Here is a 23,394-nt window from a genome sequence, read left to right on the forward strand (position 1 = left end):
GAGAATTAGACAAATAAGGCTTTAAGATTATACACAAATCACTGCATATTACTAGAACTAGGAAGAATATAAAATAACAAACATGAATACTAAAAGCAAAGTATACTTAGGCTGTATTATACCATAAGGAATGTAAGCTCTAGGTTCATTGTTCAGCTACACAGCTAAATAGGAACTGAAGCTAAACAGATGGGATATCACATGTTTACTGTCGATTTTAAAAGGGTTTAAAACCACACACACACACACACCTTCGCCTTCCACGTCTGCCACTGCTGCAGCCTCTAATTCCACCTCAGGCTTTTTCTCCTTTTTGGGAGCAGTCCCATCATCTGGTACTTTGTCAGGAACAGATGATTTTGCAGGTTCTTTTGGGACACCTTCATCTTTCTCCTTCTGTTTCTTCAGTTTGGTCTTTTCCTCCTCTCGTTTCTTTCGCTCGCGTTCTTTTTTTTCTGCCTTCTTCTGAGCAGCCGTCTTCATTTTGAACTCGCCGTCCTCGTCTCCACTTTCTACTTTAGCTATGGGCTTGGCCTTCTGCTCTTTCTTCTTGCCTTTCTTACCATGACTGAACTCGTCCGACTCATCCTCACTGTCCCCAGGTAAGTCCGCTTTCTCCTTATTGTGATCATTAACTTCCTCGGTAGGGAAAGTTTTTTTATTGGTGGCCTCATTTTTGCCCTTGCCTTTCTTAGATGTCGTATTAAAGTTATCATCATCATCTTCATCATCACCACTCTCCGACAGCTTTTTGAGCTTTTCTTTTCCCGGTTTTGAGCTCTTGTTTTCCATTTCATCACTATGGTCTTCATTGTCCTCAAAACTGCCTTTCTTGCCCTTCTGTCCTTTCTTTTTCTTGTCCTGCTCCAAGGGGACAGCCTCAGAATCGTCCACTTCCGGTTTCTAAAAACAAAATAGATAAATTAACACAATTTTTACATCACTTATTAAAAAGCAAAAGGGCCCCTCATGCAGCCAAACCATTGCCGTCCACATCCTAAATGACCCATATACTCAATGTACATATTCCTAATAAAACACTGTACCTCTCATGCAAAGCCAAGCCTTCGGAGAACAAAGTAAAGGGTAATATTTTCTTTAGCACAAACAGAGACCATCCACACCTATAGATGGTTCCTCAATACTCCATGTGGCACGACACACCTGGTACAAGCGAACCAAGCTGAGTGGCACACCACCTTAATTACAATGCAATGTTACAAAACAGCACTGATTCATTGGATCTGTGACAAGTGTGTGTGTGTGTGTGTGTGTGTGTGTGTGTGTGTGTGTGTGTGTGTGTGTGTGTGTGAGAGTGTGTGAATGATAACCCTTTTACACTGTCATAAACTTCCAGGGTTATTGTACATGAATGCGCAGCAACCCAAGATTTTGTGCAGGGTAAATGGACCAAGTTGAAATGACCCATGTCGAGCGACCCAGCATTTCAACCCTGGTAGCAAGCAGGGAACCTGTCTCGCAGTGCAGTGTTAACCGGATGCCCGACTCAATGTGACCAGGACCCATTCACAGCATTAAAACAGCCTGAGCTGGGAGAGGACTCAGGACCTTTCTTCTGTGACATCCCCACCCACCCAACAATGCAGAATTATGCCATGAATAGACGCCAGCGTAAAAGGCGTCACAGGTTGCACTTAGGTTGAAGCTTGGTAGAAAATCCCAGGTGCGACCCAGTTAAACAGTGTGAAAGGGATATTTGTCTGAATATAAATACAGATAGTTATGTACATATATAAACAAGTGTCACATAGCAATTCCATCTGTGAAGTTTCCAGAACTAGGTTGGTCACATTCAATCGCGACTAGGACACTAGGGAGAATAAGATGCGGGTCACAAGCAGAGTCGGACAGGGCCTGGCATGCGGGGAAGGGATGTTTGGTGTGACTGCAGCAACGTGTGTGAGAACACATCTATCTCACATAACAATACTAGTTCTAGCATGTCACAGCATTTCTCTAATTATACATTAAACAGTGGGTTTATAATTCATTTAAATATGCATTAAATCTTGTAAATACTGAAACTACTTCCATCTACTTTTGCAACTAATTAAAGCAGTTCTCTATATTATACATCCTTTTACATTGTATTTTGCCCAGATGAGTGACACTATGGTATTTCATTGTTGCACTTGCAACTGTACTCGGTCCTTTTTTGTTGAAAAAAAAAAAAGATATATACAGTATATACACAAATACAAACATACCTTAGGTACAGAGTCTTTATTTGCCTTCCCTCCTTGCGTGTCTAAGGACAGCTCCTCAAGCTCTTTGAGAATATCATCTTCACTACAAACAGTAATTGTTAGTGGGACAATTATTTAATTGCATCTTTGTCTTTAAACATGTTTTTGGTATTTTTGATACAAATCCATGAGATAACAGCAAACATACAATAAATTATTATATACATTTTAGTACTTCATAGATAACCAGTACATCAGATTAAGGTTTTGCTGCCTGAAGTACAGCATTTGCACTTCTCAGAATATCTGCATGAAGGGATAACCTTGCTGGCAAATACACTAACACCAAATTGGCTGCAATTCAGGAACCGGTTATGTGTATACTATAGACCATAAGTGTACTGTATACATATTAGAAGATAGGTGATTAGGATGATCTGAAATCATGTTATCAATAGGGCTAGGAGGAGTGGGAACACATTCTAGTGATGTTCTACAAACGCAGTCTGGAAAGTTATTGCTAAGTACAGATTTCCATTAACATACATTACACACTTCATTTATCAACTATGGGTTAAGTAAAATATCTTGCCCATTACAGATAACAGCTATTAGACCTGCAATGTCTATTGTGTGTAAGGACAGCATCAGTTGCGTGCACTGCCTGTAGGATAGTATGGATTATACCAGGGCTGGGCAACACCGGCCCTCCAGATGTTAGTGAACTACACATTCCAGGATGCTTTGCATTAGTTTTGCTATGTGGCCATGCTGAAACTGATGCAAGGCATGCTGGGATGTGTAGTTCATCAACATCTGGAGGGCCGATGTTGCCCAGCCCTGGATTATACGCTTCCAAGGAACTCAGCTAATCTGCCGCTGGCACCTCTGCAGGGGTGGCTTAGGCACTTACTCAAAGTCTTGTCTCTTCTTATCCTTCTTTTTTTTGCCTTTTCCCTTCTGTTCTTTGGAGGCTCCAGCTCCCTCTATTTCTGCAGCAAGTGCATCAAGATCAACATCGTCTTTGCCACTGCAATTACATACAGAACATATACATATAACAAAACTTTCAGGCAGTATAGAATTAGGGTACAGTCCCAATCACCACCTGACATGAAGACCTAGTGTATACTTGGAACTACCGATTTACCAAAGTGAACGTTTTGCAAATGTGCTATTCACATGAAACAAATGTGAATTTGATTTAAACATCTGTGCTGAGCCATGGATAGTTATTTATTATCAGTTTCTTATACAGCGCACACATATTCTGCAGCGCTTTACAGAGAATAAACATTAACATCAGTCTTTGCCCCAGTGGAGCTTACAATCTATATTCCCTACCACATGTACACGCGCACACACAGACATTCTAGGATAGCCAATTAACCTACCAGTATATTTTTGGATTGTGGGAGGAAACCGGAGTACCCGGGGGAAACCCACACAAGTACGGGGAGAATATACAAACTACGCACAGTTAGAGCCATGGTGGGAATCGAACCCATGACCTCAGTGTGGTGAGGCAGTAATGCTAACCATTACACCATCCGTACTGCCCCAATATACTTAAAACCTGGACTGAGTGTGTCTTGAGAACATCTAGCTTAGTGCAACAGGTCAATTTGATTACAATATGTCATGCATTATCTCTATTTGTGCACATTCTATACAGAATGTAAAACCAGTCTTCTGTGTTGAAGCAGTTATTTTACTTAATAAATCAATGAAAGCGGGCAAACTCAAATGGCTGCACACAACTCTACAGCTGTACCACAGGAGCATACCAACAGCTCTGGGTGTCTAGCTAATATACCTGTCGCTACACCCATACCACAGGAGCATACCAACAGCTCTGGGTGTCTAGCTAGTATACATGGCTCTACAACCATACCACAGGAGCATACCAACAGCTCTGGGTGTCTAGCTAATATACCGGTCGCTACAACCATACCACAGGAGCATACCAACAGCTCTGGGTGACTAGCTAATATACCTGTCGCTACACCCATACCACAGGAGTATACCAATAGCTCTGGGTGTCTAGCTAGTATACATGGCTCTACAACCATACCACAGGAGTATACCAACAGCTCTTGGTGTCTAGCTAGTATACATGGCTCTACACCCATACGACAGGAGTATACCAACAGCTCTGGGTGTCTAGCTAGTATACATGGTTCTACACCCACACGACAGGAGTATACCAATAGCTCTGGGTGTCTAGCTAGTATACATGGCTCTACACCCATACGACAGGAGTATACCAACAGCTCTGGGTGTCTAGCTAGTATACATTACTCTAAAACCATACCACAGGTGCATACCAACAGCTCTGGGTGTCTAGCTAATATACCGGTCGCTACAACCATACCACAGGAGTATACCAACAGCTCTGGGTGTCTAGCTAGTATACATGGACATATAAAAATCGACCACAAGCGAATAAATAAGGACTACCATTTTCAATTCATGATTTGTAAATGTGGCAATTTCTATAGCAGTTCCATTTTAAAGGCAGCTATTGCGTTTGTCAAACAAGTATATACCATCACTAAAATGGTCAGGAGATAATAAGAATGAAGGCACAAACATATTTCATACATTCAAGCACTAATGATGCTGCAACAAATTTTAAAAGAATTTAAAATGTGTCCAGCTATACAGGAACAGGACGAGCTCACTCCGGAAATGACATACAGGTTACCTGCAGCTCATTAAGGAATCCTTACGTCAGTAATACATACACATTGTCCTTCTGCTCATTAGAATAACAAATGATCCATTCCATAGGCCAAGTGAAACCCTTGATAAACCCTCTGTAAGACACAGGCTGATGAATGCACTCTCCTTCTGCTGATCAAGCACTGACAGGCACAGCCCATATTCTCCTGTAATATAGCATGCCAGATGGTTTCATGTGATTGAATCAGAATGTGGAAACTTCCCAAACTGACGCTGAATTCCCCTACTGGACATCTACTACTACTTTTGTGGATGTAGATTAAAAAGGGACCTTTACTGGATTACCATTGTCTGCATTTATACCCAGCGGCGGCTGCAGTGCTGACCACTTTGCATCATAGAATGTTTGTTTATATGTGCTGGCTGGTTTGCCTTGAAATTGGCAGCCATGTGTATATCTGGCACCATGCAGCACCCAGGCATAACGCATCACCCCTAAACTCGCTCCCAGACTAACACTGACTGTATTCACAAGAGCGTGGTGGCGGGCTTAGTAGTAGTGTAATGCCTTATGCTGGGGTATGGGTACCACGCAATCCCCGAGGGAGCCAGCACATATGTTACATTTATTATAACATGTAACATATGTGCCCAGGGGCTGTACTTCTGCAAATAATCTATATATTTAAATCAAATTTAAATATTTAAATCATCTAAGCTATTAGTTGTTGTTCTTTTATTCCACGATTCATGCCCTACCATCCACTAGGGCAGGGCTGGGCAACACCGGCCCTCCAGATGTTAGTGAACTACACATCCCAGGATGCTTTGCATTAGTTTTGCTATGTGGCCATGCTGAAACTGATGCAAGGCATGCTGGGATGTGTAGTTCATCAACATCTGGAGGGCCGGTGTTGCTTAGCCCTGCACTAGGGAGAATATAACAGTGTGCGGAGCACAGCAAGGCACCGTGCCAGGAGCCATGTGAGGGGAGCGCGGATACGGTGTCCATGTCAATTTACGCTGCAATGTGAGACATAAAAACCATAAAAAAAAAAATATGTTGACCTTTCCCCATTGTCGAGCTAATGCATGCGTCGACCTTCCAACCCTGTCAACCTATTTCATGTGTTGACCTAAGCCATAGTGTCGACCCTATGACCCATACTCCACACAACTGATGTTCTATTACGGTCTGTTACCGATATGGTGCATGACCATATCGGTAACAGACCGTACCAGAAGGCGAGTGCTGTTCTAGTCTACATTTCATCAGGTAATGGAGACTGAAGCAGATTACATGAAGGAAAAATGGACCAACACAGCAAGGTTTAAAATGATAAAAAGAAAAAAAAGCTGTAGTAAAGTGCCCACAGACAATATTTATAAAATGAAAATCACTCTTTATTGCATGTGCATTAAACAGAGAGGAAAATTTTGACACTTATGTTTATCAATTGCTGCACAACAAAAATAGATGCGTACAAGCATGTAAATGTGAGGGTTATTATGTTAGGGGGAAAAAAATAATATAAGAACAGAAAATAAGTTCAAAATAATAGATAGTGGGGGGCAAGAGATAACCAATCACCCTCTATTTTTGAAAAGTGTCAGGAGCTGATTGGTTGGTACATTATCTCTCACAGTTTCATCTCCGGAAAATTATTAAAAGCATACCATCACTAGGGATTATGAATAGCAACAATTATCACTTAGATTATCACAAATCCTACCCATCCCTGTCACTTAGACGGTGGTGGTGACAGGCAGCAGCAGGACAATCTCCAGCAGGTGGGCGGCTGGGAGTGGCACAGCGGCGGGCGGCCGGGCTCGGGACAGTGTGCTGTGTTGAGAGGTATGGCGCTGGCCGGGCTGCGCAGCGTGATGCAATGTCAGGGCTCTTAGCATACTTTTCAGAACAGCGGCACTGCCAGGAGTAAGTAGCAGTCAGCCGGGCAGCATCTGAGCCATATAATGAGATGCTCAGCTCTGCCCGGCTTAAAAAAATTAGAATTTTGCACGGCGGTACTAATGCCTGAATACCAGAATTGGAAGCTTTAATCCTGGGATTCAAATCCCACAGATTTTGGGCCAAAATCCGGCCACCCTACTTAGAATGTAACATGCATAACTTGTATCCAGAATTATGCCCCTTTCAGACCGCACTTTTAAAACGGTAAATTGCCGTTTTTTTACCGTTTTAAAACGGTAATGTGTGCGGTCTGAAAGGTCCAGTCCCACTTAACCGGTTAGAAAATGCCGTTTTTTCTAACCGGTTAAAATGCAGGGTCCTACCCGTTTCTGAACCGGTATTTTAGCGCAAAAATCGGCTCAGAAACGGTATTTAGGACCCAGCCAATGAGCTGGGTCCTAAATTCAGCACAGTGAATACTTAATGAGCGCTCATTAAGTATTCACAGCACTGGAGCCCCCCCCGCGCGTGTCGACCCCCCCCGCGCGCGTGTCGACGGCCCCCCCGCGTGTCGACCCCCCCCGCGCGTGTCGGCGCCCCCCCGTGTCGGTATCTCCGTTGTGGTTCCCGGCACTGCAGCTCAGTATGCTCGGAAAGCACTTATGAAAAAAGTGTCTTTCAGAAAATGGCTGCCCCCCATACGGAAGACAGTTTTTTTAAACAGGGTTTCCTATGGGGCAGCCATTTTCTGGAAGACACTTTTTTCATAAGTGCTTTCCGAGCATACTGAGCTGCAGTCCACAACGGAGGTACCGGCACGGGGTAAGTCGACACGGGGGGGGGGGGCGACACGCGGGGTGGGGTGGGGGGCGTCGACACGCACGGGGGGCGTTGACATGCGCGGGGGGCGTCGACATGCTCTCGGTCGACACGCGAGGGGGGGGGGGGAGCTGCACGGAGGGGAGGGCTGAAGGCTGCACTGGCTTTGACCCTGTATTTGGAAAGTTTCCAAAAACGGGTCTGCCAGTGTCAAAAAATCGGCACTTAAACGGTAATATACCGTTTAAGTGCTGCGGTGTGAAAGGGGTTTTAGAGTAGTGTCAGGACAGAAGAGGTCAATCAAAATGTATCAGTTTCTGAATAGTCTCCTACATACTAGAGTTACTTCTGAGCAGACAGTACTGACTCATAGTACTGCTTATTATTTTGTCTATTCAATTTAGTACTTCCATGACCATATAAAGTCTTAAGGCCCATACACACTGGACGACTGAGCTGAAAGTCCCTCAGTTTACTTGTTTCAGCGGCTTTCAGGTAAGAGCCACCCAGTGAGTATGGGGCAGTGATGAGCGCTGATGCACATTCCCATATCATCGCTGGCCCAGCCGCTCATCTGCTAGGATTACCAACATGTGAGCGAGAGAGTGGGCAGGTGAATAAGGGAGGTATTTATCAAAGACTGTAGAGAGGTCAATTAGAAGCTGATTAAATACTGGCCGTAAAGTAGTAACCAATCATTTAATTCTTGTTATACGGTGACACAAGGGTTCCGCAGCACCTAACAATACATAAATGTGCAAATATAAGCAAACGACTGAAGGGGCATACACACGGGGTGATTTGACACCCATTTCGAATACCTCTTTCAGACCACAAATGCACCAGGATTTTGAAACGGTTCAGTCCCAATGCGACCCTGCATTTTGGTCTGTTCGGACCTCCTCAGCGAACCTGCAATATTGCCGGTTCGTTGACGTCGGTGGAGTGTCATCGGGGTGGGGGATGAGGCAGCACCAAGCACTGCTTCCTCCATTGGTGTGAACGGGAAATGGGTTGCGCGACCCGATTAACCCGTTCACACCCTTCTTTTTTTACCAGTTCGTATTGTCGTATTACCGGATGGGCTGCCCCCAGCCTCTGTCCATGAGGTGAATGGATGCCGCACACAGGCATTCATTCACCTCCTCCCAGCCTCTGCTGCTGTCTGCATAGTGCCACAGAAAGCAGTGGAGGCTGTGCGCGGCCCTCGCCCAACCTCCAGACTGACTGCAGGACGCTGCGGTACGGAGGTTGGGGATCCCCAATTAGTGGAAATGGATCCCCGGGAATACCCATTTACACGGCCCCTGAACATTTGCCAGGTCGGACACCCGGGGAACAGGACCCAGGGTTTTTTTTTTTTTTTACCCCTTTTAGACCAAGCCCCGGCCCAAGGTGGAGTGGCAATAACCCAGGTCGAGGCTCTGGTGTAAAAGGGGTATATGTGATCGGACTAGATCACTTAGAAATTAAGCACTGATTGCTTCATGTGTACAGTATATGGTCCTAGGCAACGGCGATGCATAATCCCGCGCATCGCTTTCATCCACAGAGATAGACAGTGCTTGCATTGTCTAGCCTCCTAGATTGTGGATTTTCTCCTATTGGCTCAGCATGGCCTGCAGTCTCCCCGTATGTACAGTACTAAGCAATTTAGGATATCATGGGACAAGAGACTGAAATAATTAAGGTGGCAGAGACCTAGTGTTAGGTGTTGTTGAATAGAGTAAGGAGTAAAGAAATCCATTCTAAAAAAAAAAAAAAAAAGCATGAAAGGAGAGAGGGACCTGCTCGTGAGAGCTGCCATTGACACCAGATCTCTTGTCTAAAGTGACAGGAGATCGCAGGGTAATATTCAATTGATCTTTTTTTCTTCATTATGGTCAGGCTGTGTTTAAAAAAAGTTACAATTGTATCTCTTGCCAAGCATTGATAAATATATAGCGCAGCAAAGTCTGTTGCGGTTTTTTTTTTTTCACACACACACACACACGTGTAAATGGAAAACTGTATTGAAAAAAAACATATTGAAGACATAATAAGCTTCACTTTTAATAGTATACTGCTATCCAAAATTAGATGCCACAGGCTTAAAGCTGTATGCCAAGTCACAATGAGAACAGCTTAAACATTTTCTAACAATAATATTGCTATATGTCCAGGACCTTATTTTTAGATGGTCAATTGTAGAATGATACATGTGTAGCAACCTGTAGTTTGTAAAAAAAAAATTATAAGTGAAGTTAATATACAATTATGACAACAGTAACAATTATTTAATTACCAGCACAGGGGAGGAGTAGATTTTAAAAAGAAGCATAAATATGGGAAAAGCTACAACCACTCCATTATATAAATGTATGGAGCACATGACACTCACAATTAGTCACATTATCTGTAAATAAGAAACACACACCCAGTGGGATGAAACGTTGTCAGCACAACACGAACTTCACCCTGACAGGAATGATGAGGTAATGGCCATGTGTACAAAGAAATAGTCTGGATACTTCTATATTGCCAAACAGGATCAGCTAAATGTCCTAACTGCTTACAATAGGACAATACATTTATCTGACAATATGCACATTACATTTGTCTTAATACAACGTAATGGACTTGAGGCAACAGAATTGATTAATACAATAATGATGTGGAGAAAAGTAAGTGTGCCAAGCAAGAATTACATTTCAGTGAACCCTTCTCTGTGTATGGGACTGAGGCAAACAGATGCTCATTGCACTTATGCTAAACAAAGGTGCACCTGCGCAATAGGATGCCATTTGCATGGCAGTATCGGAATTGGACCTCTACTGATTGGCGAAGGGTTGCCTTCAGCAATGAATCATGCTTAAGGCTTCATCAAATGTTGGATGTTGGTGTGTCACGTGAGAAACATCGGAGAACAAACACCCTGCAACCACTGCTGGGTGGAACAAAGGCTGGTGGCGGTAGCGTTATGGTCTGGGGGATGTTTTGGTGGCATTCTCTGGGCTCAATTATTCATGTGGAAGGCACTTGCAACTGATGTAGTTATGAATCCATCCTTGCAAATCACATACAACCATACTTGCTGATTTTCCCTGGGGTGGATGGGATCTTCTAGCTTGCAAGACAACAGACATGTAAGATAGCTAGAATTGTCTGACAGTGTTTGGACAAGCATGGCCAAGACTTCCAAGTACTTGCCCTTTCAGCCTATTGCCCAGGATATGAACATCTGTCTGACCACTTTGATTGTCAAGTTTGCAGTATGGATCCACCACGCTGTTGTGCCAACCTACCACCACCTTACTGAGTCACTCCCAGCCAGCCTTGCTGCACATGACTCTGGCTATTTACTGGTGGTCATAATAATGTGACTGCACTGTATATTATAGCGCTATCATGCAGCTTAGTGCCAAAGAAATACATAAGCACTGAACAGCTTCCCAAATCTCTGATGAAGCTTCTATAATGATGGGGCTTAAAGCTACAAACACATCTGAGAACTGACCTAACAAACAATTAAGATGTAGGCCCTTATTCTAATCTGTTCTGTCCCTTGCTTATTCGCACTGGGAACCAATGTTTGCGCCCTGCGCATGCACATAATCACATATGCGCAGGACTGCTGTGAGGGCACCTTCACGGACTTGCATAGTCACCAAGGCCTTTACATATGGGGGAGGGGGGGGGGAAATCGATGCAGACAGACAGAGGGTGTTCGCATTGGGAAGCCGAGCATTTCATGGGCATACACACAAAAATGGTGGGTTTCCCAGGAAAGCGCTGGGCGTCCCCATGAAAATGCAGGTGTCAGCCAACCCCCCATTCTTGGACTGGACGGCGCAAATATAGGTCAGGCAAGACTGACTTATATTTGCATAGAAGGAAAAACAGATGTTCTGCGACCAGTGATTGATTTAGCACCCATACGTTACCCTGCAAACACATTTGCAAAGCGGCGGGCATTCGCCATTATCGTTCTGCAGGGATCATTTTAAATCAATTGCTAGTTTTAGGTTTTAAAACACCTGATGTAGAATTCCTATGCTTTTCTCCCCTACTGTCATGGTGGGGCCAAAAGAACAATTCAATTGTTGCTCAACTGGCCCACAAGTGTTATAAGAAATTAAATGATACCCCTTTCAGACAGAAGACAAAGTTGCCGGGTGAAGCAGTTCCACCCTGTAATTTTGTGAATAGGGCACACCCGTGTCGTAAATAAACGGGATTTATGACCCGGGTTGATCCTTTCACACAGAAGAAATACCCGTGTTATTCAGCAAATTACCGGGTAGAAATTTTCAACCTGGTAATTTGTTCTTCTGTGTGAAGGGGAGGTCAGGCTGCTCCCGGCAAAATGATACGGCATTTTAAATACCGTGTATTTGCCGGGATTTTCAGACTTTTCTGTCTGAAAGGGGTATCAGTGATCCAGAGTAAATTTCAGACCTGTAGCAATAAGGTCATAACTGTTGAGCCTGATCATAAACAATGATGTAAGTTGTCTTCCAGTCAGCGAGGGTATTCAGGAGAGGAATAATAATAAACCACAGGAGAGGAATAATAATAAACCACTATGTGGATTAATATACGTTCTTTGATAGACATTCAAAAACAATTCTTGATATGAGCTAGAAAGAATAATGTGAGTCCAGTAAGTAATGCAGCCATTGAGGTAAACCTGTTTTAATAAGCTTGTGAGTGTTAATTAGATGTGACGTATGGTCTCAGAACATTAGTCAGCACCATACATGCACTGCTATTTCTCTCAACCTCTCTCTTGCAGATGTGGCCATGTACATCTAGCTTCATTCCGCATTAAACTGCCCTTCTAGTAGAGTTCTGGCGTCTTTTTGCAATTTTTTTTCCATCAAAATATTTCCCAACTAGACCACTCTGCTCAAGATATGCAATTTTTCATCCACTCATTACTGGATAACATTTACGCTTACAAGATGATTTCCAGTCTTAATAATAACAAATTTAGAGTTTTTACTCGTAGTGCCCAAAGTTGATGCACATGGAACAGTGTTTCTCATTTTTTGTATAAGGACTTGGTATTGCAGAATATAGAAAACCACACAGAAAAAAAAAAACAAAGAGCACATGCATATTGCAGGGACGGTGCAGTCATTCTGGATAATAACTTGTATTCCATTCACAAAAGGTACCAGATGAGACAATAATGGTGTGCGCACTACATACGATTACTCTGGTGGAAAGGTAACACCTAGAAGAGATCAGCATCCTAATACCATCATAACCATGTATTTTTCATCCCATTAACGCATGCAACAGGGGAGGCAGCCATGTTGGGCGCACTACGAAGGTTATACTGAGGGAGATAAGCCATAAAAGGAGTTGACTGATAAAGAGTCAGTACAGGTATAGCCAGGGCCGGTGCCACCATTAGGCAGCTCTAGGCATTTGCCTAGAGTGACGGCCACTGGAGGGCCGCAGTTTGGAGCAGGCCCCTCCCCTGGATGGAGGTGGGTGGTGCCGGCCGCAACTCGCCCTCCCCACCCCTGAAATTACTTAGCAGCACTCGCCGCATCACCCGACACCCCCCGCACCTGGCAACCCCCCCAACGTGGAGGCCTGCCGCAGCAATACCTGGTAATGTCCCATTGTAGCAGTGGGTGGTCAGTGCTGCATGGTGTGGGTGCCTCGCCCTGGGGTAGTTTATGCACTGGTGTAGGGGCCCCTCTCCCCTCTGTATGATGCAGTGCTGAAAGGGGGCCACTCCCTGGGGTAGGTGGCAGTCCATGGAAAGGAAAGCTAGTCCCCAGTTTTCACACACACACACACACACACACACACACACAGTGAAATGCTATCCTAAACACGACTTTCCTTTTCAGGCAAGTTCATAAAATTCCTAAATCACTCACTTAATCTCCATACACTATTTTACCCAACTCCCTCTTCTAAGTTTAATATTAAATGTGTGCTTTCCATACTCAACCATCTGACTCGGGACCATTTGTACTGGCAGCATTGCTGTAAAGCTGGGTACACATCTATACAATCCCTGTTTTCTTGCGATCGTTCAACCGACAGTAGAAGCGCCGGACCGTCCACAAACAACAGATCTAGACGCAACCCCGGCTATTTGCCGTATGTCTGTCTCTAGTCACCCTGCCGGCTGACTACATCTAGACGTCTAGATACACCATTCTTCAGAGCGGTACGTGGCACTACAAGTACCTTTGCAGCAGGGGTGTTAACCATCATGCAATGACAATGTCAGTATAGTCGCAAGAACAGCCAGCATATCGATCGAACGTGTGTACACACTGCACTTTTGTTCCGATATGGACCCGTCCTGTCGGATGAAAATTAAACAGCAATGAACCTTCGACCGACCGAGTATGGATGGACAAGACCGTTTTTGGCCGTTATTATATCGCTCTTACGGGACAGCATACACACCTATACAATTGAACGGCCATCCGACCCAGGACGGAAGAACGATTGTATGTATTTGTACCCAGCTTATGTCTAGAGATCATAGTTGACTAACCACTTCCAATATGTACTGCAGCACTTAGCACCATGTAGCTAATTCATTCGAAACAACATATTTTAAGCTAGTGAGCAGGGGCCTGTTGCCTCTGTTTTTATTACTATGTCCCCAATTGTAAAGTGAACAGCGTTGTGCTGGCACGATATAACTAAAGGTTAAATAAAGAAATCCCCATGCTATACTTCCTAATTGTATCCAATGCACCTACCTACATCAAAAAAGATTGCTGTGCCCAACCTTCTGCAATTATTTTAAACAGATTATTTCCTGACTCCAAAGATCCTGCTAGCAATAAAACTTCGCTCTGGCTCTTAAATTCACACTTGATTTTATAAATTCCTTTCAAACCAAACTTGTACCATTAAAGTATACAAAACACACAACCTTTAAAATGATAGCCAGTTTAAGACTCTGGGCAGATTCTTTCGATCTCTCCAATGCCTGCATGTTACAGGCTATCACATCTGCCACCCCGAGGTTGCTTTATAAACAATCTAAAATTAAATCTAAAAATAATTTCTTCAGGGAATCGAGGGTCCAAAGTTCAATCATTTAACCACCATACTCAAAATATCTGTGTATCGCTGTGTGTGGGAATAGGTATTTAGAAGTATGAGAAACAGACCTGTTGGACTACAGTGTGTTATTAAATGATATTAGAATGTATAATAGTGTTCATTCTAGTACCCGCTATCTTGGAAAACCTATGCAGTTCCTCTTCCCTGCCTGGGGTGTCGCTGTCTGCTGTAGTGCTTCTAGCACAGTGTGGTCTGTATATCAGCACTGACTTGGGCTAGAAACACAGCAGACAGGGACATCCCAGGCAAGGAAGAGGAACTGCATGGATTTTTTAAAGATAGCGGGTGCTAGAATGAACACTATATAACAGACTAAAATAAAATAAGAAGTCCTCAGCAGCAGATCTCTGGCTCTCGTGGAGGCTGGAGCTTAGTATTCTCCATAGCTGGGAGACACCTACACCTGGCACACATCTCATGCACAGGCCTCCTTGTGCAGCGTACATGGAGGAGACTGCTCATTGCACCCACATCAACTCATGTCAGCAAGCTACTCATAGGGTGCCCCCTAGGATGCCTCTGCCCACCCTGCCCTGGTAGAGACTCAATATATAACACACACTGTCCTGTGCACAGACAGGGACACAGCACATCAGTTCTGTCCTCACGGTGTACGGGCAGCAGCAGCATCCTAGGCCTGTAGACCCCCGGCAGCACACATCCCCGGGTAGTGAGAGTGACTCTACCCCCAGCAATAGGTACCTCTCCTCCGCCTTGCTCTTCTGCTTCTTCCCCATGATTAAGCTGCCTGGTCAGGATGTACTCAGACCGGGATCTCACACTAGGCTGCCTGCTGTTGCTGCCGCTGCATATGGTGGCCACAGGCTGCTTCTGTCTCCCCGGCACATGCGCCTGACCCCGCTGTCTGCGTGTGGTGACGTCAGAACCCTGCGCCCAGGTAAAGGCCAGCACTGACGTCACGTAACATAGAACGTTGCCGCTCTGCTACACTTGTTATGCTATGGACTATTCTACCCCTGTCCTACATGTAGTGCACAACCATAGCGCCGGTGTATAGCGCGCCTTGCCGGCTCCCTGTCCCGGCCCGGGTGGCCGGTGACGGGCCGGGTCAGGTGTACCAAGATGGCCGCTTGGCGCTGGCACGTGGAAGAGGCCGGCGCGCGTCTACCATTGAGCACTTTTTATGGCCACAGGGAGCGAGTTGGTATACCGCCATAGCTACATACACCGGCTGCCATTCCCGAGCTGGAGTAATGGGCGCGCATAGTCCCGCAAACATTACATTGCTGTCCAATACGCAGATTGTGTGCTGCGTAGAGTGGTGTGGGCGTGGTGTCGCCCCTGTGACGTCAACCATGATCGCTTGGTCGCCCTGACAGTGGCAGCTGTTGGTGGGAGTGGCCGCGAAGAAGGAATCGGTGGGAGCAAGAGCGGGCAGCAGCAGGTAATGTCGGTGCTCCGGGGCTGTCACTGCGGATGCATGTTACTCCTGGGCCTGTCCTCTCATACCGGTGCGGGAGCTTCTGTCATCAGCCCTTCCCCGCACGTCTCCCTGGGCCGTCTGTAGCACCCATTCTGCGCCATCACTCTAAATGCACGCGAGGACTCGGGAGACGGGCGTGTGTACGTAGCAGCAGCCGGGTACAGGATGGGCCTGCTATCATCCGCCATAGGCCCAGGACTGGCTCCTAGTGTAGGCTTCCTCACCGTCCGCTGATAATGATGCCGTTACACACCTGACAGGTTTGATGATGCTGGGGACCAGGCAGTGTTTGCAGATAAAGCTGGGTATAAATACAGTATGTTCTATCAAAGGGTTGCAAACAAATTGTGTGACTGCCCATTATTTGCTTTCCAAAATTTTGAAAATTCCCAGCACCACCTTGCTCAGGTTTAGCTGTTTTATAGACAACGCTTACAGACATATTGGGGGGTACACACCCACCTATGGACTTATGATATATCAGCAATGTATGAGAGATCTGCCTGTGTGTACCCAGCATAATGGGATTGAATGGGCAATATATCAACCTGTTTGTGCACAGCATAACTGTTGCTACAAATCAACTGACCGTAATTAAGGACCCACCCAGGTTTTTATTATATTTAACCAGTATTGTTACTGATATCCAATAAGGGCCTACTTTGCAATCCAAAGCATATTCATTGTATACTCTACTTACAGTGGTATTATTGTCTGGGTTTTGCAAGTTAATAGCTTTCAAAGACCAGTATTTCAAATATGTACACTGACTTTTATGCTCATGGCTAGGTGTTCCTGTGATGTGTAAATTGCTATTTCAGATGAACAACAAGAAAAAAATTAAACAGCGCTGTATAGAGTATTTGAATTATTTATTAAAATAATGACATAATATGGCCAACAACACACACAAGACTAAAAGACACACATTTAAAATTGAGTCATTACTCCAATTCCCCTACTCCTTTTAAAATGGTTTGTAGATGCATGCACTTTTTTACAAGAACATCCTTTGTTTGAAAACTGGTTAGTATGTTTATTTTTTGTTAATATCCATATTCAGTCCCCACCTATGTGCACATATTAGTGGTAATAATACTCAAGTGAGTCCCAGGAATATGGTGAGGATTCCGGCTTCCAGTCCCCAGCGAGCTGCCCCGACCGCTGGTGCAGTCCTGTACTTGTGGTCTTAACAGAGAGTCATCGCTGGTTCCGGTCTAATTCCTGCAGATCAATATCCCCTTCTTCCTCTACACGTTTCTCCGCCTTAAAGCTCAGCGGCTTCCTCAGGAGGTGTGTAACACATCTCCTGAGGAAGTTGCTGAGCTTTGTTAAGGCGGAGAAACGCGTAGATGAAAGGGTTATTGATCGGCAGCAACTAGTTATTAAATGGGGGAATGCAAAGCTTGACTTTATTTTCAGGAAAGGACAAACAGTCTCTGCTGTGCAGCAGATGTTCCTCCGATCATAGGGGGAACGTGGAAGATCTAGGATGGGCTCATCCCTATGAATTCTTGTTCTCATCAGCTTTACATATATTTGGAGAGCAGGTGTGTTAAAAGTACATATAGTACATACCTGGAAACAGATTTTGGTGAAAGACTTTTCTGCCCAATCTGTCAACTGGGAACAAAAATCTAGTAATGAAGTGTTCCTTCTAGGAACGGGGCATCATAAAGGGGCGGGCCCGGCTGCCGCCGTCACCAAATGAGGCACGTCGGGCCTGCCGGCATCACCAAAGGGGGCGGCTTGGCCCTGCCGATGTCACTGCGGGGGAAGCGCTGGCATCTACGGCGGCGCTGGGCTTCACCATATGCACCGGCAGCAGGCTGTTCTAGCAAGGCACTGCTAGAGGGGCAGGGCGCATTTTGCCATTTAAAATCAGGCAGGACGCAGTGCCCCGTTAAAACAGCCTAATGTGAACATTATAATGTATGGGAGCGAATGACCTTGGACTAAATGCTGGAAAATGGATTTATAAAATGATAGTTTAAAGAACTTTGTTAATCAAATGGATTAAACTAATTTGTCTGTTTTCCGGTATTTAACAGCAGATATTCGATTCTCTTATGCTCCCATACATTACCAGATAGATTGCGCAGATAAACCTTATAATACACACACACACATATATATAATTTCTCATATAGCATATATCTGGAATAAGCGTGGTAAATTTATGAAAGCATAGATGTTGATTCTAAATTTATTATTGTGTTTAAAACTATGGGGAGGGGGAACCATAATGTTGTACATATTGTCACCTTTTTCTCCCTAAGACTTGAAAGACAATGGCAGCTGACGCTTCCGTGGAGATGTTTTCTAAAGTCATGGAGAATCAGTTATTACAGACTACCAAAATGATGGAGGAACAGCTGGATGCACAGCTAGAAAAGCTAGATAAGATGGACGAAGATGAAATGGAAATTCTCAAAGAAAAGCGTCTGGAAGCTTTAAAGAAGGCCCAGACACAAAAACAGGTGAGTTTCATTCTTTTTCATTAAACTGGTTAGTTGTGGAAAGCTGGAGATACAGATGTGTCCTCTTACATCTATACAGCCCCTCTTGCTACGTCAGGTCTCGTAAGACTCTGCTAACGTCGGATGTCTTGTATATCTGTGTGTGACTGAGTCTCTGTGCAGTATTCAATGCCGGTGCGAGCGGCCGGCGAGGGGGTTAAACTGCGAGGATCACATAAAACCAGTGATCCTCGCAGTTTAATCCCTGCGCCGGCCGCTCGCACTATGCAACGTTCCGGGGGAATCCTCGCAGTCACAGAACTGCGAGGATTCCCCTAAACTGCGAGAGCCGAGGCTAGTGCAGCAAACTCGCTGTAATTAGCCTCGGCTCTCGCAGCTTTTGGAGGCACATTCGCAAATTCCCCCTCGCTCAAAAAACGGAGCGAGGGGGAATTTGCGAATGAGGGGGGGTCAGTTGAATACTGACAGGGTGAGCGGTGACTGCGAGCAAAAAGTCCTGCTCGCAGTCACCGCTCGCCCACGGCATTGAATATATGCCTCTGAATCTGCATATGAAGTGCTACAATCCAGTGGCCATAGCTCTTTTTTTGATGCAAAGCTCCTTGTATATAGGTGTGAGATAGAGTCTATATAAAAGTGTCGCTTGTCAGAATAACCAGCAGTCTCCTCATGCATCCTAGTTGCATCACATTGCGTCTTGAGAAGTAAAGGATGACCAACACTAGCGGATTATGATATCCCCAGTGTTCTAATTACAACATTCTTTCAATGGATTGGGTATGATCGACTGACATTCAAAATGTCCACACTGACCATGTGTACATTCATCACGTCCACAGTGATTAAATGTTGATATGTTAGAATGTTAATGTATAGTCCTTGGTGGCCCAGCCGTCACTTACCTGATAACTACAGCAGCAGCTTCAATGGTGTCTTCCTGGTCCCAGTGGTCATGTGACACTGACTTCCTGTTCAGACCTCTGGAGTTTGGTGTGAATATTTCTCTTCTATTTCTAATCACTTGCCCTAACCCGTCAAGTGCGTAAATCTTAATCCCTTCCTGTCCACAGTCTTACCTTAACCCCTTCCCGACATATGACGTACATTTACGTCATATGTCGGTTGCGGGGGAATCAAGCCAGCTCACGGAGTGAGCTGGCTTGAAAGAGAGCAGGTAATGGCTGTATATTACAGCCAGGTACCTGCTCTCACGGCCACGAGCGGCGAGTTCGCCGATCGTGGCCGTTTAACCCTTTAACCCCTTCCTGACAGAGCCAGTTTTTGCGTTCCTGACAGAGCCCTTTTTTTCAAATCTGACATGTATCACTTAAGTGGGGATAACTTTTTTTTGCTTTTACTTATCCCAGTGATTTTGAGATTGTTTTCTCGTGACACATTGTACTTCAAGTTAGTGGTAAATTTTGGTCGATACAGTCTGTGTTTTTTTTGTGAAAAATACCAAAATGTCGTAAAAAAATGGAAAATTTTGCGATTTGCAAAATGTTAAATTTTCTGCTTGTGAGACAAATAATCTTACCACTCAAAATAGTTAATAACTAACATAGACCATATGTATACTTTATGTTGCCATCATTATTTCAACCTCATTTTCATTTTTTTGGACACTAGGAGGCTTAAAATATGAATAGCAAATTCTCAAATTTTCAAGAAAATTTCAAACACTGATTTTTTTAGGGACCAGTTCAGTTCTGATGTGACTTTGAGGGACTTGTATGTGAGACACCCCCATAAATGATGCCATTTCAAAAACTGCACCCCTCACAGTATTCAAAACAGCATTTTGGAAGTTTGTTAACCCTTTAGGTGTTTCACAGGAATTAAAACAAAGTGTAGGTGAAATTTCAAAATTTCATTTTTTTTGCAGATTTTCAATTTTAATACATTTTTCTAAGGAACACAGCAGATTTTACTAGAGAAATGTGACTAAAAATTGATTCCCCCAATTCTTTGGTTTTCATAAATATCCTATATGTGGCCCTAGTGTGCACGGTGACCAAACCACAGGCTTCATAATAGAAGGAGCACCTACTTGATTTTGGAGCCTCCTTTTTATGAGATTATTTTTTAGGCACCATGTAGGTTTCTAGGCACCATAAGATGCTAAAAGTTAGGAACCCCCCCACAAGTGACCCCATTTTGCAAACTACACCCTTCAGGGAATTCATCTAGGGGTATAGTGTACATTTCAAACCCCCAGGGGTTTCACCAATTGTGGTACAACTGGGCAGTGAAAATGAAAAAAATTAATTTTTCATTTTCACAGCTCAGTTGTATCAAAATTGGTGAAACCCCTGGGGGTTTGAAATGTACACTAGACCCCTTGATGAATTCCCTGAAGGGTGTAGTTTGCAAAATGGGGTCACTTGTGGGGGGTTCCACTGTATGGGTGTTTCGGGGGTCATTCAACCAAAATCTGTGCTGCAAAATCCAAATATCACTCCTTCCCTTCTGAGTCCTGCCATGCACCCAACTGGCATTTTTTGGTCACATGTGAGGCATTGCCGTACTCGGGAGAAATTGGGGCACAGATTTTGGGGTGCTTTGTCTCCTTCATTCCTTGTGAAAATGAAAAATTTTGAGCCAGATCTGCATTTTTGTGTAAAAAAATGTAATTTTTTACAGAAAAATGCAGTTCTGGCTCAAAATTTTTCTATAGACGCGGTGACAGTTTAAAACCATGACGTATATATACGTCTTCGGTCGGGAAGTACCTCCCGACCATGACGTATATATACGTCATATGTCGGGAATATCTTTATATATATATATATGTGTGTGTGTGTGTGTATATGTGTATATATGTATATGTGTATATATATATATATATATATATATATATATATATATATATATATATATATATATATATATATATATATATATATATATATATATATATATATATATATATATATATATATATATATATATGTATATATACACACACACACACACACACACACACACACATATATATATTTCAGTTCATTATCATTCTTTTTTTTTACTTTTTATGCAGCTCATGCTGCTGCTGTGGCTGGCAGGGGGGGGGGGGGGAGGGGGGTGCGTGCGCTCCTGCCGCTGCCGGGTGAGCCTGCTGCCGGGCCGGGTGAGTGCCGGGTGGGTGGGAGGGGGGTGCTGCTCATCGGTGGTGATCGGTGCTGTACTTAACAGCACCGATCACCACCGATCCCTGTGTTACCGAGCGGCTTAGCCGCCGGTAACACAGGAAACGCTGTGAATGGCTGTTCAGATTTGAACAGCCAATCACAGCGATCGCCGACCGGGGGGGGCACCCCTGCCCCCCCTGGGCGGCGAGGGGGGATGTCTGCTGTCAGGGACAGCAGACATCTCCTAACTGTCACCGCGTCTCTAGACGCAGTGACAGTTACAAGCCATGACGTACATTTACGCCATGTGTCGGGAAGTACTTCCCGACCATGACGTAAATGTACGTCAAATGTCGGGAAGGGGTTAAGCACCGCGGGCAAAGCGCCCGCAGTGCTTTAATAGCTGATCGGAGGGGGGGCGCCCCCCTCCGGCGCCGATCAGGGCCCCCCGCGGCGAGATCGGAGAGTGCCGATCGGTTGCCATGGCAGCCAGGGGTCTAATGTAGACCCCTGTGCTGGCCGTGTCAGCATTCCTATTACATCCTGCCTGAGGCAGGATGTAACAGGAAGTGCTGAAAATCACTATGTTCAGCCATAGAGCTCTATGGCTGAACCTAGTACAGGCGATCGCGCCCCCTAGTGGTCAAGTACACTAGGGGGCCTTGTAGTAAAAGTAAAAAAAAAAAAAAAAAAGTTTAAAAAAAAAAAATAAATAAAAAAATATTAAAAGTTCAAATCACCCCCCTTTCCCCATTTCACAAATAAAAATAAATAAAAAATAAACATATTTGGTATCGCCGCATTCCTAAAAGTCCGATCTTTTAAAATATAACATTAGTTATCCCGCACGGTTAAAGGCGTAAACGGAAAATAATTCCCAACGCCAAAACTACGTTTTTTGGTCGCATCGCCTACCCAAAAAAAAATAACTATAAGAGATCAGAAAGTCGCCCATATCCCATAATGGTATAGTACACTTCAGCCCGCAAAAAATGAGCCCTCACCCAGGTCCGTAGGTGGAAAAATAAAAAAGTTATAAGCCGCAGAACATGGCGACGCGACGCAAATTAGAAAAACCGTAAAAGTTTCTATTTTTTTTTAGTGGTAAAACATAACGAAAACTATATAAGTTTGGTATCACCGGAATCGTAACGACCCATAGAATAAAGATAACCCATCATTTTAAACGAACTATGAACTCCAAAAAAAACGTAACCAGCGCAAAATTGTGGAATTGCGTTTTTTTTCTTTTTTACCCCACATTGAATTATTTCCTGATTCCCCAGAATATTATACGGTATAGTAAATGGTACCATTAAAAAGTACAACTTGTCCCGCAAAAAAAAGCCCTCATGTGTCTATATAGCCGGAAAATTAAAAAAGTTACGCTTATTTGAACGCGAGGAAAAAAAAAAAATTAACAAAAAAGGCCTCGTCGGGAAGGGGTTAATGTTGACACTGACAGTGTCGACATTACCTGATAATATTCTGACCATGTCAACATGTTGCCTGTGTGGGTTTTTAATTGTTCACCTCATAACTACATATCCTTTTCATATACATGAGGTTAATCCTTGTATGATTTTGAATATCTTAGAACACATTTATTAAATGGATGTGTTGC

The 23,394-nt window shown here is 44.1% G+C and overlaps 2 protein-coding genes across 2 annotated transcripts in view; one reads left to right on the top strand and one right to left on the bottom strand.

Annotated features, from left to right (window-relative positions):
* Positions 1 to 15,697, bottom strand: part of EIF5B (eukaryotic translation initiation factor 5B) — a 37,012-nt gene extending 21,315 nt beyond the window's left edge. The window contains exons 1-4 of the mRNA XM_083168511.1: positions 15,418 to 15,697; positions 3,121 to 3,237; positions 2,229 to 2,310; positions 252 to 903 (exon numbers count right to left, since the gene is read on the bottom strand). Coding sequence (XP_083024637.1) covers positions 252 to 903; positions 2,229 to 2,310; positions 3,121 to 3,237; positions 15,418 to 15,452 — 886 coding nt within the window. The 5' untranslated portion in view covers positions 15,453 to 15,697. The remainder of the gene's footprint in view (positions 1 to 251; positions 904 to 2,228; positions 2,311 to 3,120; positions 3,238 to 15,417) is intronic.
* Positions 15,698 to 15,963: 266 nt separating this feature from the next.
* The window catches only part of LOC146057369 (thioredoxin domain-containing protein 9-like), an 85,314-nt gene continuing 77,883 nt past the window's right edge, over positions 15,964 to 23,394 (top strand). Inside the window, exons 1-2 of the mRNA XM_083168513.1 lie at positions 15,964 to 16,120; positions 18,439 to 18,639. Coding sequence (XP_083024639.1) covers positions 18,451 to 18,639 — 189 coding nt within the window. The 5' untranslated portion in view covers positions 15,964 to 16,120; positions 18,439 to 18,450. The remainder of the gene's footprint in view (positions 16,121 to 18,438; positions 18,640 to 23,394) is intronic.

Source organism: Crinia signifera, chromosome 2 (genome assembly GCF_055691185.1).
Source record: "Crinia signifera chromosome 2, ASM5569118v1, whole genome shotgun sequence".
NCBI lineage: Eukaryota > Metazoa > Chordata > Amphibia > Anura > Myobatrachidae > Crinia > Crinia signifera.